General features: G+C 41.7%; 1 protein-coding gene across 1 annotated transcript in view; it reads right to left on the bottom strand.

Moving 5' to 3' along the window:
* The window catches only part of LOC126183285 (Down syndrome cell adhesion molecule-like protein Dscam2), a 194,555-nt gene that overhangs the window by 132,856 nt on the left and 44,356 nt on the right, over positions 1–17,343 (bottom strand). The window contains exons 5-6 of the mRNA XM_049925116.1: positions 3,075–3,214; positions 252–520 (exon numbers count right to left, since the gene is read on the bottom strand). Of these exons, the coding sequence (XP_049781073.1) occupies positions 252–520; positions 3,075–3,214 (409 nt within the window). The remainder of the gene's footprint in view (positions 1–251; positions 521–3,074; positions 3,215–17,343) is intronic.

Genomic DNA, 17,343 nt, shown 5'->3' with positions numbered 1-17,343 from the left:
CTGAATGGGTAACTGTCAAATATTTGAGATACTGTTAGTATTGTGTACTTCCATTTATATTTAGTTAGTGAGGCACAATATGTATTAAACTTACCAAATCAGTTATATCTAAACTGATAGTTTTAGAATCTTGTCCTCTCTTGGATAAGTGTCTGCAGACATCCATTATTACAAGTATTCTCATTTCTTTTGTTTGTCAAATGATTCAATACATTTTGAAACATATGTTACTCACAAAAACAAATACTTACTTCTTTCTCCAGTGGCGAAGTGGTGCCGGTTCTCCAACATAGTTACAAGAGAGGTGCAAGTCTTCATGAAGTACAGCTATCACCTGTTGTGTGAAAGATGCTATTTGTGCAGGCACATGACTTGCTGGAGCCTGCACGATATGTCTGGAGCCAGCACTTTCTCCAACTGCTGTAAATGCTGACACCCAGAATTCATAACGATGATGCAACTCTAAATGAGTGATAGTGTAAAAGGTCTGCTCAGCAGGGATGTCAAAGCTGTCCTTGTCCTAGAGTGTAAGATTACATATTAATCAATAAACAGATAGATATCATATCCATAAGACAAATGGTACTCAGAGAACTACACTCCTGGAAATGGAAAAAAGAACACATTGACACCGGTGTGTCAGACCCACCATACTTGCTCCGGACACTGCGAGAGGGCTGTACAAGCAATGATCACACGCACGGCACAGCGGACACACCAGGAACCGCGGTGTTGGCCGTCGAATGGCGCTAGCTGCGCAGCATTTGTGCACCGCCGCCGTCAGTGTCAGCCAGTTTGCCGTGGCATACGGAGCTCCATCGCAGTCTTTAACACTGGTAGCATGCCGCGACAGCGTGGACGTGAACCGTATGTGCAGTTGACGGACTTTGAGCGAGGGCGTATAGTGGGCATGCGGGAGGCCGGGTGGATGTACCGCCGAATTGCTCAACACGTGGGGCGTGAGGTCTCCACAGTACATCGATGTTGTCGCCAGTGGTCGGCGGAAGGTGCACGTGCCCGTCGACCTGGGACCGGACCGCAGCGACGCACGGATGCACGCCAAGACCGTAGGATCCTACGCAGTGCCGTAGGGGACCGCACCGCCACTTCCCAGCAAATTAGGGACACTGTTGGTCCTGGGGTATCGGCGAGGACCATTCGCAACCGCCTCCATGAAGCTGGGCTACGGTCCCGCACACCGTTAGGCTGTCTTCCGCTCACGCCCCAACATCGCGCAGCCCGCCTCCAGTGGTGTCGCGACAGGCGTGAATGGAGGGACGAATGGAGATGTGTCATCTTCAGCGATGAGAGTCGCTTCTGCCTTGGTACCAATGATGGTCGTATGCGTGTTTGGTGCCGTGCAGGTGAGCGCCACAATCAGGACCGCATGCGACCGAGGCACACAGGGCCAACACCCGGCATCATGGTGTGGGGAGCGATCTCCTACACTGGCCGTACACCACTGGTGATCGTCGAGGGGACACTGAATAGTGCACGGTACATCCAAACTGTCATCGAACCCATCGTTCGACCATTCCTAGACCGGCAAGGGAACTTGCTGTTCCAACAGGACAATGCACGTCCGCATGTATCCCGTGCCACCCAACGTACTCTAGAAGGTGTAAGTCAACTACCCTGGCCAGCAAGATCTCCGGATCTGTCCCCCATTGAGCATGTTTGGGACTGGATGAAGCGTCGTCTCACGCGGTCTGCACATCCAGCACGAACGCTGGTCCAACTGAGGCGCCAGGTGGAAATGGCATGGCAAGCCGTTCCACAGGACTACATCCAGCATCTCTACGATCGTCTCCATGGGAGAATAGCAGCCTGCATTGCTGCGAAAGGTGGATATACACTGTACTAGTGCCGACATTGTGCATGCTCTGTTGCCTGTGTCTATGTGCCTGTGGTTCTGTCAGTGTGATCATGTGATGTATCTGACCCCAGGAATGTGTCAATAAAGTTTCCCCTTCCTGGGACAATGAATTCACGGTGTTCTTATTTCAATTTCCAGGAGTGTAGATAGAAAGGAGAGAAACTAAGTTTCCTCTTGATACCATAAATATAGCAATACAATTAAAGTGCTTTGTAATGAGTGATGCACACAACAATAAATTTGTAATAAGGGGGATACTGTTCAAATCCTGCCCCAGCATTTCAGATTTAAGGCTCCCACATTTCCAAATTAAAATCACAATGATTCTTTCTAAATCCTACAGCAGCTTTTTGCCTCTCTTTTCTTTTTTTTCATAATATTTCAATTTATTTCAATTCTTGCTGTACAGTTAATGACCTTAAAGTCAAAGGATGTAAATGATAAGAAGGAAATATCTGCAATTAAGATGTTGCTTTTGCCTTGACATTTCAAGAATAAATGGGTGATATTTGTTATTATGGATACAGATTTAATGAATGGAGGATATTTCAGTTTCATGCCCATTTACTACATTCCTTTCATGCAACAAGGAATAATTGAGCATAAGCTGTTTAGAGTAATGGGGACGTTGCAAATATTTATGAGAAATATGATGACCTTTTAAGTCAGGAACCAGTGCCACAATTTTGACCACTCAGATATACATTCTCTTGTTTCAAGTTGGATAAAAACTGGCAAAAATGGTGATTATATTCAAAAATGAAAAATGAATTCCGAATGTTGTAACTATCATCCTATGTATATGGTATATACTTTTCTTGTAAAATAAAAACAGAAAAGTAGGAGGTATTACCTTATGACTGATTCTTGTAAAACAAATACAAACTGTGTTACAAGTGTTAAATGTTAATGCAAAATTTCCACTGGTTAAAAAAGTTGTTCTAGAATGAAATCTGTAAGTAATCATAGAGAGAATTCAACTTTGTATTAAATAACAATGCAACTACAAATGTAGCAGCAGATAGAAATACAGAATTTAAAACTGAAAAATTTTGAGCATCACTCAGAAAGCCACAAAACTGACTTCATTATGTTACTGATGTGAGCAGGTTTGATAGTCAATTTCTTGTCTTCATAGTATAAGCTACGTCAGCAAAAATGTTTAGATTTTAGTGAAATCAAATTGCACCATACTAACCAAACCTATTCCATCCAGTGATCTCAGATACACTTTGTACTTCTGGATTCTACCATTTGGGTAGTTTGGAGGTCTCCAAGAGACTAGAATTGTTCTTGAATCCATTATAAGAGCCTTTATGTCTGCAGGTTCGCTGGGTACTGTAACATATTTGACAAGGATGGTCAGTACTGCCACATTTGTAAAATTTATTTTACATATTGGTTGAAAGGTTGAAGGGAAAGGAGGAGAGATGAAGGGAAAGACTGGCAAGGCTTAGGAAATGGAGAGAATCACAGAAAAGTTGCTCAGAACCCACTGTCTGGGAAGACTTACTGGACAGGATCAGAAGGAAAGATTGATTGTTGGTGGTTGCACCAGACAAGATTTGAAAACTTGAGAACTTCAACGTGAGATGTAGGGTAATAAGCAAGACACAGGTTACTGCAAAACATTGTGCAACCTATTCTAGGTATGGTGGGCAAAATGTCAACAGACTGGATCTCATTTCAGGGCATGGTTTTAGGCAGTCATAGCCTTGTCAGAGCAGCTGATGAACACATTCAAAATCAGGATAGTACTGACTGACAAGAGGTGAAATCCTATGTTGTTTTCTAAGAGGGATCAGTGGTACCAGTATTGGATGTGATGATCTGGGAAACTTGATTTTCAACTAGGCTGACTGGCCCCTACCCATGTGACATCCCTGCTACAAGACTTGCCAAATGCAGCCTCCTACCACCATCTGTAGCAGCCCTATAACTGGCAAATGAATACTATCAAAGGGAGAGTCACCTGTGAATTGACACATGTTGTGTACCAGCTATTATGTAAACACTGTCCTTACATACTGGTACGACTACCATGAAGTTGTCAGGTAAGATGAATGGGTACAGACAGAGGGTGTATAATGGTACAAAACTCTGTTGTGGAACACACTTTAAAACATAACAATCATGACCTTGATACCTGTTTTACCTCACATACTATCTGGATTCTCTCTCCTGACAGCAGTTTCTCAGAACTCCATAGGTGGGAACTGGCATTATAACATGTATTTGTTCTTCATCACTGACCTGGCATAAATTTAGATTAATTACTATGGACTCAGCATTTTTTCAGTAACTGTTCCTTTCCTTCACTCCTTTTTATTTTTCTATATCTCTTATTTTCCAACCAATCTAATTTTCCTCATCTCCCTCACCTGTCTACCATATACAATGTACTTAGCTTTCCACTCTTATTGACTCTTGCACAATGATTTTTCAGTAATCTGTGTCTTGCTTATGATCCTACCTTCCACCTCTAAATTCCCAGGTTTTCAAATCTTATCTGGTGCAGGCACCAACAATCACTATTTCCTTCTCATCCCTTCCAGTAAGTCTCCCTTGACCTGACATTGTGAGCCCAACTGTAACTCTCTTGATTTCCTAAATGTTGCTAACTACTTCTTTCATCCCTCTTCCTTTCCCTTCAACCCTCTGGCCAGAAGGAGCCACTAGCCCTGAAAACTTGTGCATTTCAATATCTTTTATAGGTGTTTTTTCCTACCACCACATGGAAAGTGTATTTTTAAAATTATCCATTCTATTTTATATTTTCAAAGACAGATTATTTTTGTTTATTTATTTTATATATTGTTTCATAACAATACAAATACATCTACAGAGATCATCAAAATGACAGTGGAAGGATCCTCACAAATTATTTACACAAAATAAGCATAAGGAGAATGATTTCAAACTTACAAATCACCTGGTAGTGAAGGAAGGTAGTGAACTTCCCTCATTTACCCTTATGGAGATTTTAAGGACATTACATATTGAAAGATCCATATACCTCACTTGCTAACTGACATTGTATTGTATGGAACTGGGCATGTAGAAATGATGGAGAGGCTTTATCCCCACCGTAGCCCTCAGTGGTTTACAATCCCACAACAGGCAACATCAGTCCACTCACCCCACTGCCACCCCACACTGAACCCAGGGTTATTGTGTGGTTCGGCCCCCAGTAGACACTCCCCCCCCCCCCCCTCAAAAATGTCTCACACCAGTCGAGTGTAGCCCCAATGTTTGCGTGGTAGAGTAATTATAGTGTACATATAGTGTACATGTACATGGAAAAATTGTTTGCACAGAAATCGCCGACATAGTGTAACTGAAGCGGAATACAGGGAACCAGCACACATTCACTGAGGCAGATGGAAGACTACCTCAAAAACCATCCACAGACTGGCTGGCACACTGGACCTTGACACTAATCTGCCAGGCAGATTCGTGCCAGGGACCGGCATTCCTTCCTGCCCGGAAAACAGTGCGTTAGACCGCACGGCTAACTGGGTGGATCTAACTGACATTACATTAATTTGGTAATTCCTGTTCTAAGATAATTATAATTTTTGTTATTTCTCTGGGTCAACAGTTTGTTACTTGAAGATGTGACTATAATGTCATTATACTAGTTGTGATTAATAAATCTTTTTGAAGCAACTGTTGGAGCTCTCACCATTTCAAACTTATCTAAATCCACTGGTTTTCAAAGATTCATGTAAACATTTATGGTGTATCCCTAAGGAAAAAAAGAGGATGAGGTCAATGTGTGTGATTTCTCTTACACACATAAACAGAAAAACACACACACACACACACACACACACACACACACACACACACACGCACGCACACACACACACACACACACACACACAAACTTGTTGTCAGCAACACACAACTTAATTTAGGAATGCTTGTACATCTACATCTACATCTATACTCTGCAAACCTCTGTGAGGTGCATGGCAGTGTTTACATCCCATTGTACAAGTTATTAGATTTCTCCCGTTTCCATTCACATGTAGAGTATGGGAAGAATGATTGTTTGAATGCCTCTGACTGAGCAGTAATTATTCTAATCTTATCCTCATGGTTCCTATGTCAGTGATATGTAGGGGGTTGCAGTATATTCCTACAGTCATTGTTTAAAGCTGGTTCTTGAAACCTTGTTAAAAGACTTTCTTAGGATAATTTGTTCTGTCTTCAAGAGTCTTCCAGTTCAGTTCCTTCAGTATCTCTGTGACACTCTCCCACAGATCAAACAAACCTGTGACCATATGTGCTGCCCTCCTCTGCATATGTTCAATATCCCGTTTAGTCCTATTTGGCATGGGTCCCACATACTTGAGCAATATTCTAGAACTGGTCACATGAGTGATTTGTAAACAATCTCCTATGTAGACTAACTGCACTTCCAGGGTATCTACCAACAAGCCGAAGTCTACCACCTGCTTTAACTACAACTGAACTTATCCATACAAAGTGTTACACCCAGGTATTTGTATGAGTTAGCCAATTCCAACAGTGACAGGATACTATGTTGTTTTGTTTTTTCATTTTGTGAAGTGCACAATTTTACATTTCTGAAAATGCTAAGCAAGATGCCAATCTTTCCACCACTTTCAAATCTTATCAAGATCTGCAGCTTCTGTCAGACATTTCTTCATCACAAATAACTGTCTCATCTACAAAAAGTTTGAGGTTACTTTTAACATTGTTTGCAAGGTCATTGATACACAACATAAACAGCAAGGGTCCCAACACTTCCCCAGGAGACTGCTGAAGTTACTTCTACATCTGACACTGACAATGACTTCCATAGTAAATTCCAACTTCTTGCTATGTTTAAGAAGCAGTGATCCATTTATAATATTTAGCTAATTCACTATTTATAATACTCAGTGAGAGAGGAAAGCATTTATACCTTTTTACCAAATGCTATTTGCATTTTTGATAATTTTATTTCCCATCTCAAGATGTGGAAAACACAGGTGTTCCAATGGAGTATCCACCTAGTCTTAATGGTCCAACAAGGTTTCTCCTGCCTCTTTCACATTTCTGAGTCTTTCATTTCACTACATATTTCTGCCATTATTGTTTTCAGTGTCTCTAACTGTATTTCTAGAAAGTCTAACTCAATTTCCATTATTCCCTATTTACACTATGTGATCAAAAGTATCCGAACACATGGCTGAAAATGACACAGTTTCATTCTTCCATTCTTGCAGGTATACATTCAATCACGTGCTGGAAGATTCCTTGGGGAATGGCAGCCCACTGCACTAAGGAGAGGTATTGATCTCTGTTGGTGAGATCTGGCACAAAGTCGGCATTCCAAAACAACCCAAAGGTGTTCTATAGGATTCAGGTCAGAACTCTGTGCAGGCCAGTCCATTACAGGGATGTTATTGTCATCTAATACCTCCACCACAGGCCATGCATTATGAACAGGTGTTCGATTATGTTGAAAGATGCAATCGCCATCCCCGAATTGCTCTTCAACAGTGGGAAGCAAGAAGGTGCTTAAAACATCATTGTAGGCCTGTGTTGTGATAGTCCCATGCAAAACAACAAGGGGTGCAAGCCCCCTCTATGAAAAACACAACCACACCATAACACCACTGCCTCCAAATTTTACTGTTGGCACTACACACACTGGCAGATGATGTTCACTGGGCATTTGCCATACCACACTCTGCCATCAGATCACCATATTGTGTACCATGATTTGTCACTCCACACAATGTTTCTCCATTGTTCAATCATCCAATGTTTATGCTGCTTACACCAGCAAGGCATTGTTTGACATTTACTGGCGCAATGTGTCACTTATGAGCAGCTGCTTGACCGTGAAATCCAAGTTTTCTCACCTCCCACCTAACTGTCATAGGACTTGCAGTGGATCCTGATGCAGTTTGGAATTCCTGTGTGATGTTCTGGATAGATGTCTGCCTATTACACTTTACGACCCTCTTCAGCTGTTGGCGGTCTCTGTCAGCCAACAGATGAGGTCAGCCTGTACACTTTTGTGTTTTTTGTGTCCCTTCACATTTCCACATCACTATCACATGAGGAACAGTGGACCTAGGGATGTTTACGAGCGTGGAAATCTTGCGTACAGATGTATGACACAAGTGACACCCAATCACCTGACCACATTCGAAGTCCGTGAGCAGAGCACCCCATTCTGCTGTCTCACAATGGCTAATGACTACTGAGGATTACCTGGTGGTAGGTGGCAGCACAATTCACCTAATATTAAAAACGTATGTTTTTGGGGGTGTCCGGATAATTTTGATCACATAGTGTATATTGTTTACCTCAACCCCTTATTCTTTCTCCTTACTTTCTTTCTAGATTTGCTTTTATTTCATCTCCATTTGCTCCTTATTATTACCCACTGAATTTAGTCTCAACATTTGACCATCAATCTACATCTAGATCCACAGGCAAACCCACACGCTATCATACAGTGTGTTGCAGAGGGGTGATAGTGTACCAGTATCAAGTTATTTATGAAGTGTTCCATCCTTAGGTGGTGTGTGAAAAGGAAAAATGATTGGTATGTCTCAGCACAAGTTCTAATTTTTCCAGATATGTATGGCAATCAATTATTTGATTCTTGGTTTATTTTGGAAAGTGTTAGAAAAAAACTTTTATATCAAATACAACATTTTTCCTGTAGTCTTTGCCACATTTTGTTATATAACATTTTGGTGATGCTATCACTGTAGGAAAATAAACTTCTGATGAACTGCATAGCAGTTTTTCAACCAGTTCCTATCTCCTCTAGTAAGTTCTCCTGGTGATGCTTCTACACTAATGAACAATACCCATGTTTCACCCCAACTCATTCTGAAATAATATGCATAGATACTTACAATGTAGGAAAAGACAGACTGCTACTTACAGTAAAGATGCCAAATTAAGTTGCAGACAGGCACAATTAAAAGATGCTTACACATAAGCTTTCGGTCACAGCCCTCACCAAAAAAGAAAGAGAAACACACACCACTCATTCACACAAGCGAGTACACCTCATGCACACATGACCACCAACTGGTATGTGTTTCTCTTTCTTTTTTTGATAAAGGCTGTGGCCAAAAGATTATTTGTAAGTGTCTTTTGATTCTGCCTGTCAGCAACTTAATGTGTCATCTTTACAATAATAAGCAATCTATCTTTTCCTCATTGTTAATATTCCATAGTTTGACAAATAGATATTTGAAGCTTGCAGCTGATTTAATTGTGTTGGTCCAGTGAAAGTTTAATAAACAATGCTGGGTCTGCTCACCTATTCAGTAGAATTAAATCCACATGGCTGGTCAGCTGCTAGTCTGCACCAACAGCTAATCATCTGCAGTTTTCTTCAATTTTGCAATTATTATCTAATGATAGAACCTTCAGTTTATAAATATTTGCAATCCTGGAACAGCTCCTGAAAGCTATTAATGTTATTATATGTGACAATATCCACAAAACCCTACTATGAATCATAAATCCACATTTTTCCTTTATTGTGCGCTCTCACACTACGTTAACTATGAAGCTATTTTCTGAAAACTGGAAGTCTCTAGCTTTAGTGTGTATTATTACTCTGACAACAGATTATACTGATTATTTTGAAAATCAAATTACACATCTGCCTGCATGTGTAGGGTCATTAACATTAGCAACACCACTCACCAGACGGTTTCCATGGTGGTGTGAAGTATCTTTGAGCAGTGTTAGCAAGATAGTTTGGTTTATAATCTGGTATAATCCTTGTATAATGTGGTTGTGTGCACAATATTTTGTAGACACTGACCTACAAAGGGAGAAATGATTATCGCAGTAAAATAAGGGAAATCAGAGCTTGCATGGTAGATGTTTGTTTTTTCTGCATGCTGTTCGAGACTGGAATAATAGTGAACTATTGTGAGTGTGGTTTGATAAACCCAGGTACTTAAATGTGATTTGCAGAGTATCAATGTGGATGTAGGTGTAGACGTGTGTCACACTACGTCATGTCAGTTACATTAATGGTACATCCCAGTATACCAGTTAGGGAAATCCACCACATTGTGACCCACAATTAGCATGACAACCTCAGCAAGAAAACTTTTCATTCTGTTCCAAGTTGCTATGCACTAAAAGTGCAGACATCTTGTACTGTGCCTATCTATTATACCAACTGCCTCACATGACTGTGCCTCAAGGATTCCATCAAGTGATGTGTATCTCCAGTGTTCCCAATGCCTTAACTGACAAACAGTGCTGAAATCTAAACCATGTAACATACTTACACAATGTTACTTACCCTGGCATGCTACAACAATGGCCACCACTGATTGAGCTATTACTGGAATTCGTGCAAGATTTAGATCCATGTAGTTTAGTTTCAGATTCTGGTGCTTGGTTCGCACTCATTATGACTAATCCCATGACAACTGCAACATCCACACCATCTGTACTGTAACTGCTATTTGACAATGCAACCACCATGAATAATGTAAAGCACCAGTCTGTGTACTACTCAGATGCCATTATGGGGCCTGTAACTATGCTGTGAGTACTTCATAACACCTCCTCTGTTGTATTGCTTTGCAGCTTGTTTTGCCCACATTTGACCTGTATGTCACTTTGAGAGACTGTTCCTCATCCCAAGCTACCACTGTTTCAACCAGAACAATTGGCCCTTTGGTCTGCAAAATTTGAATGTGTATTTTGATCACTAGGAATTTTGGGCAACAACTCTAAGTTTGTGGTGTTGATTAGCCACACGCTAAGCATACTGACATCAAATATGCAATGGTCAAATCTGCCTTGCTTCAGCACTTATCTTGCATTCCTGAATAACAATTTCACAAGCAGTCTATGAGGAACAACTCACCAATAAAACACTGTCTCAGCTGTAGTGCCAGCTGTGAACATTACTGGGCAAACTATACTTGATTGCTGCAGTTCCCTGACACTGCATTATGGACACTTTGGACTGTTAAACTTCTACCTCAGCTGCAATTTGCTATGATTGTATGTGAAGCAGAACTGCCTGCCAAGAAGCTACACATCATCGATAGGATGTTCACTGTACTGCAACATAGGCAGCACATTAATTGCAAGGACACAATATCCCAGCACAATGTTAGCTCTCTCTTACCGAACAGCCCCAACCTGAGCCACGATAGTGATGTTGCCATCTCCAACCCAGGTGCCATCCTATGACCTGCATGCAGCACTACTCTCTCAGTTGATAACACCACACTGCCTGCCACCGTCACCTCAAGTTTTGCTGGTAACCTGCTCAGTTTGGTGCTGCCACGTATAACTGCCATTCTGCTCGTGCTGTATGTCAAGTCATGTTGATACAGGATACAATGTCAGCACAGTACTGAAGGACATCTTTCCAGTGCTCCCTGACACAACAGAGTCACAGCTCCACAGCACCAACAATTTTCAGATCTCCATGTATAAAACAGCACATCGTGTTTTACAGTGCAGCATGGTTTTGCAGTGGTTATGGACATCAGCAAACCTCTGGTGAGGATTCACTTCCTCCAATATTTTCATCATTCACTGACATTGGAGCACACTGCAATTTTCACCACAAAACCCATTGTCTCATCTTGTGGCTTTCTGGTCTGATGCCACCTCATAGTGCACACACCACTGACATTCTCCTTATTTCCTAGCCACAACAATGACACATACTCAGTCATGTTAAGAGTGCATGGTGACTGTGTATGCTATCATATCAACATACCAGGTTCACCTGGAAGCACATAAGGCATCTGAGATGTTCATGCTCCACACTGAAAATGCAAGCCTGTTCAAACATATTCATGGTGTATCTGCTGCACTTGCATGAACCGGATGAGAGGCTCCCATTTATAGTTGACATAACCTCTATGTCTATGACTCCAACCACAGCCCTGCAACATTGCTTCAATCTCAGGCAATTATACCACTGGTGCTTTTGGCCACACCACAATCACACTCAGATTAGTATGACACTTTCTGCATGGTAACCAGTGCATTGCCTGAGTGTCCCACCCCCTCTACCTTGCAAGTAAATGCTCAGTAATGAGACATCCACAACAGTATAAAGCACTGCATTCTCATGACCTCTGGCTCACCCATCTGCCACAAAGTATTCCACGTCACCCTGGCTCTTCTATGGGCAGTGAAAGTGGCAGTCAGGGAACTGCTGCAATCAAGTATAGGTTGCCCTCTGACAACTCCTTGGTCTCCCCTATCAAACTAGGACCAAAAAAGGACTGCTCTTTTAGACTTGGTGGTAATCACAAGCTCTCAAGGCTCAAACAATACATGACAGTTACCTCTCCCTAACATTCAAGACCTTACACATTCCCTTGTAGGTGCAACTGTCTTTAGTGTTTTTGACTGTAGAAAGGCCTTCCTTCAAATACCTACGCATTGGAACAATGTTTCTAAGACTGCTAATAACACATGTTTTGGCCCCTTCATGTTTATTTTCATTGAAAAATACAGCCTAAACCTGCCTTATTCCATAGTGATGCCTCTAATGTTTGAATCAACTGGCAAGTGATTCCTGACACTCATGCCTGCATTCTCTGTGAAGTCTTACAAAACAGAATCTGACCTCTCATCCCCATGTCCACATGTGTCACCCAATCTTCAGCCATCTTTACAACCTAGTGTTCGACAAATGGGGGATCAACCAACGGTACGGCTTGTAACTGAATGATTTGCTTGGCTGAACATCAAATGTGAATGGTCACAGACTTGTTTGGTGTGCCAACTTAGCAAGGTCTGACACCAACACAGCTTCCTCTCAGTTGCTTTGACATACCATGTGCACGATTTCTGCTTGTGCAACTCAATCTCATTGGCCCCCTCCCAAATTCGGCCATTAACTGATTGTATCTCATGCTGGTTTGAAACTATGCCTCTGAAAGACATCACAGTGGAACCCACTGCTTGAGCTTTCATCAATGCATGGATATCTCATTTTGGTTGCCTGGAAACAATTACCATAGACCAAGGGAGACAATTTGAATCCTCTCTATTTGATGCACTCTGCCACCTCTGTGGAATTTCCTGCAATTGTACAACGGCATACCACCCGCAGAGTAATGGGCTTGTAGTGCAGTGGCATCACACTTTGAACACTATGCTCATGTGCCATCACACACTGTGGACAGAGGCCTTTCCATGGGTGCTGCTCAGCATTTGTGTGGTGTTTAAGAAGGAGATATGGGCTTTTCATGCAGAAGTTCTGTATGATGAATCCCTTATACTCCCAGCAGGGTTCATCCTTCTGACACCACCTTCCAACCTGGTAGACCTGGCAAGATTAGTGCAGTGGATGAAGCACCATATCCACAATTTGATGATGCCACCACCTACCACACCCACTGCCCCAGAAACCTCAGTACACAAGGTGCTGTCAGATTGTGACTATGTGACACCATGTGATGCCATGATTCAGCCAGCACTACAACTGCCCTATTCCGGTCCGTTTCCCATTGTCAAGTGCAGGCTCATACCTTCAACATCTTGCTCAATGGGAAAACAATAGGGGCCTCCTTGAACAGGCTCAAACTGGCATGGGTCCTCTGTGACTCTGTCACTCCAAGCCCCATGAATTCTGACCCCATCAGAGGCCAGGACTCTGGTGAAAGCAGTCATATCATATACAGTCTCTGCTGCAGTCAATGCATATTTTTTATGTTGGTATGAATACCAACCAGCTGTCCATCAGGATGAATGGTCACTGCCAAACTGTTCTCAAGAGGAAAGTGGACCACCCTGTGGTACAACATCAGCTGAACACAGCATGCTTGATTACAATGACTGAATCACAGCCCAGGCTATCTAGATCCTCCCCTCCACCAGTACCTTTTCCGAACTGTACAGATGAGAGTTATCCTTACATCATATTTCCTTCTCCTGAAATAATCTGGTCCTCAACCTAAGGTAGCCTGCTCTCCCCACACAATCCACCCAATAGTTTCTGCCTACAATGTCCTATTACCTCCTTCCAAGTCATGTCACCTCACTCTCATTGTGTGTCACTCTCTATCGAAGCACCCACCAGTCATTTCCCCTTCTCTGCTCCTCCTATTTTCTGCGCCCTGTTTCCACACCCTCTCCATCCCTCACTGCCTCCTCATGTTGCACACAGCAGCCTTGTCTTGCCACCATCTAGTCCCTGCACACTCCACCAGGCAGTGCTGATTTCTTTCCCCCCACCCCCCACCAATACCCTGGTATCCACCCCATTTCCCACCCCACTCCAGAATGCTGCTTCCATTCAAGGCAGTTGCATTCTGGTCAGAGTAGCCAGAGACAGTGGTCATGTGTGCTTGAGGAGCACTTGCTTTTGTGAAAGTGTGTGTGCTTCCTTTCTGAAGAAGGCTTTGGCAAAAGCTCAATGGACAACAGTATTTTAGTTCTGGCTGTCTGCAACAGAACATATAATCTTTATGGTGATTAGCACTCTATCCTTTTCGTAATATAGTTTATAAAGTAACTGTTTTTTGATTTTTTACAGTGGTTTATATTTGCTTCATAATTTTAGGTTCTGTTTTTCAGCACATATTATACCACTCCCTATAGCTTCTTTTATATCTTCTTTGACTGCTTACAATAAACTACATGTGTGCAGTTTTTGTTGCAAAGTACAATTTAATTTCATTGTCTAGAGGTCATCCTTTGGTTCATTGGTAGGATACCGAGAAAATACAGTCACTCTACAGTGGAGATTGCTTATATTACACATGTGCATCTCACTTTAGAATAGTGCTCAGGTGTGTAAGGCTAATACCAAACAGTATTACCTCAGGATTTTTAATGTATTTAAAGACAAGCAGCACTAATGGTCACAAGTTTGTCTGTCTCTTAGGAGAGCACACCGAAATGATGAAAGACCTGAACTGTCAGATGCTTGAATATAGATGCCAATTATCCCTCAAAAGCCTACTCACAGAGTTTCAAGTATCACTAATATGTGAGAAATGTTCATCAGACCCTTACATATCACTCCTGTAGGCACTGCAGAGATAAGAGTAGACTAATTACAGAGAACTTACAGAGGCATTTAAGCACTAACTGCTCACATACTCCATACCTAACTATAATGGAAAGAAACCCTAATATGTGGTACAATGCTGAATAACCTCTGCCATGCACCAGACAGTAGTTTGCAGAGATGGAGAAAAAAAAATTCTCAGTGTTCACTACCTATCAAAAGTATGTGGACACCTTATATAATGCAGAACTGCCCACTATACGTCACAAGATGCAGACCTGCCAGTATAAAAGGAGGTGGGGAATATTCTGTTGTCAGTAGAGAAGCAGTAACAGCAGAATGGGTTGATCAAGTCAGCTCAGTGAGTTCAGACAAGGACTAGTCATTGTATGTCACCTAACAAGACCATCAGGGATGTTTCAAGTCTTCTAAAGCTCTGCAAGTTGGCTGTTGGTGATGTGATTGTGACTTGAAAATGTGAAGGAATAATCACAGCTGCTGATGGACATGAGTCATCGAGCATAGCAGAGTGTAGTTACAAAAAATTGCATGAAATCAGAAGGAGGAATCAGTCCACCAATGACTGTACATAGGTAGTTTAAAGGAATGGGTTGCAAAGGTTGAGCAATGAATATTGAGATACTAGTAAGTTACTCAGGAGCCACGCATCTCTGTAGCCAGTGGTGAGTCTCACTCGAGTTAGTGTAAAAAGCAGCATCACTGGATAGTGTATGACTGAAAATGAGCAACTTGGGGTCCTCCTAGTGCCTTGGGACAATGGTCATGTGTGTTTGAAGGCTGTTGTTGTGTGAATGTGTGGGAGTAATAGCTCTGAAGAAAGACCTTCTCTGAAAGCTGAAAATATTTCTAACATTATTTTTCATTGTGCCCACCTATCTGAGACTCAACACCAGCTATTTGTGGTAAACAGCAATCTATCCTTCCCATATTGTTGTTATTCTATCTTGAGCTTTCCATTGTTTAATTTATTATTTATTTCTTTTTAATGCCAAGATTTCAGAATCAAGCACCACCATCTGACTGTAAATATCCCCTGTATAAGACGTCTTTTGTATCAGTGAAGTGTTTTTGAGATTTATGTTTAATAACTTATAAAGTAAGTAATACTATATTAACCTTTGTACTCAAAACAATCCTGTTCTGTTGTTCACTGGCATGTGACAAAAGCTGTCAAGCATCGACCCCACATGGCAACACACTGCCATCAGGTTGGTTGCCAGCTGAGCCCCTGTGAATACACAATTTTCTGGATCAACCATTCACAGCATGATGTGCAGAGGGGCTTTGTGTACACCAGACCAAAGTACAGCGGGTGTGTAAATCAGCGAGGGAAGTCACTCCTGCCATGAACCTTTTGCTGTATTCACCAATGTAACATGCAGCCAATCAGGAGGAAGTATACCTCCATCGTGTGGAGATGCCAACCAGAGACAGTGGTCATGAGTGTGTGTGGAAGTTATGTTTGTGTGTGTGTAAGTTATGTTTGTTTGTTTGTTTGTTTGTTGTGTGTGTGTGTGTGTGTGTGTGTGTGTGTGTGTGTGTGTGTGTGTGTGTGTGTGTGTGTGTATGTGTGTGTGTGTGTGTGTGAGAGAGAGAGAGAGAGAGAGATCTAATTTGGAAGAAGGCATTTTTGGCTGAAAGCTTACTTGTTTGACATTCTTTTTGTCATGCCTATCTGTGAGTCAACATCTCCATTATATGGTGATTAGCAATCTATTCTTTTCATAATATTGTCTTTATTCCATCCTGGATTTTCCATTGTTTCATTTTGCTTTTCATATTTTGTGTAGTTCAGAGGCAGCTCTCTGTTGGCATTTTCCACTGTTCTCTTTATGAAAGAAGACTGGCTGTATACAAACGCATAGTGTACAATACTGTTACCAGAAAAGCTAAAAATGACATGGGGTATGAAGGTATGACTAAATGAGGATTAATTGAAGAAGCATCATATATATTTCAAGGAGAGTGCAAGATGGTCGTCCAGTTGTTTTGTTCTCCAACACCTGCAGAGGACAGAATTGAAATGTCAACATGAGCACCATGATCCTTCATGTTGTACAAACACTGAACATTGCTATGATACAGCAATACTTGTTTGAGCTTGGCCATTCTTTAATGGAGTATGATTCAGTCCATGGATGTATAGAAAGAGCTGTAAGAAATGTTAATATCTATGGCCCTTCAGGGCGGTATACTGTTTTCAGACTGCTGCAAAAAGAAGACTATATGAAGACACTGAAATGGAGCAGGATGACCTCCTGGATTCTAGTGCTATGCAGAAGGAAATGTTGAAAAATACTAAAATTGGCAGTGAAGAAAATCAAGTACAATGGCTTAAAGTTACACAACTTTAATATCTTTTTCACACATTTCCATCAACAACAATTGAAAAGTTTAACAGTTTCCAGAAAATCCTGAAATTAATATACAATCATCCACT

This window comes from Schistocerca cancellata, chromosome 4, assembly GCF_023864275.1.
Source record: "Schistocerca cancellata isolate TAMUIC-IGC-003103 chromosome 4, iqSchCanc2.1, whole genome shotgun sequence".
Taxonomy (NCBI): domain Eukaryota; kingdom Metazoa; phylum Arthropoda; class Insecta; order Orthoptera; family Acrididae; genus Schistocerca; species Schistocerca cancellata.
This window is presented reverse-complemented; position numbering and strand designations above follow the sequence as displayed.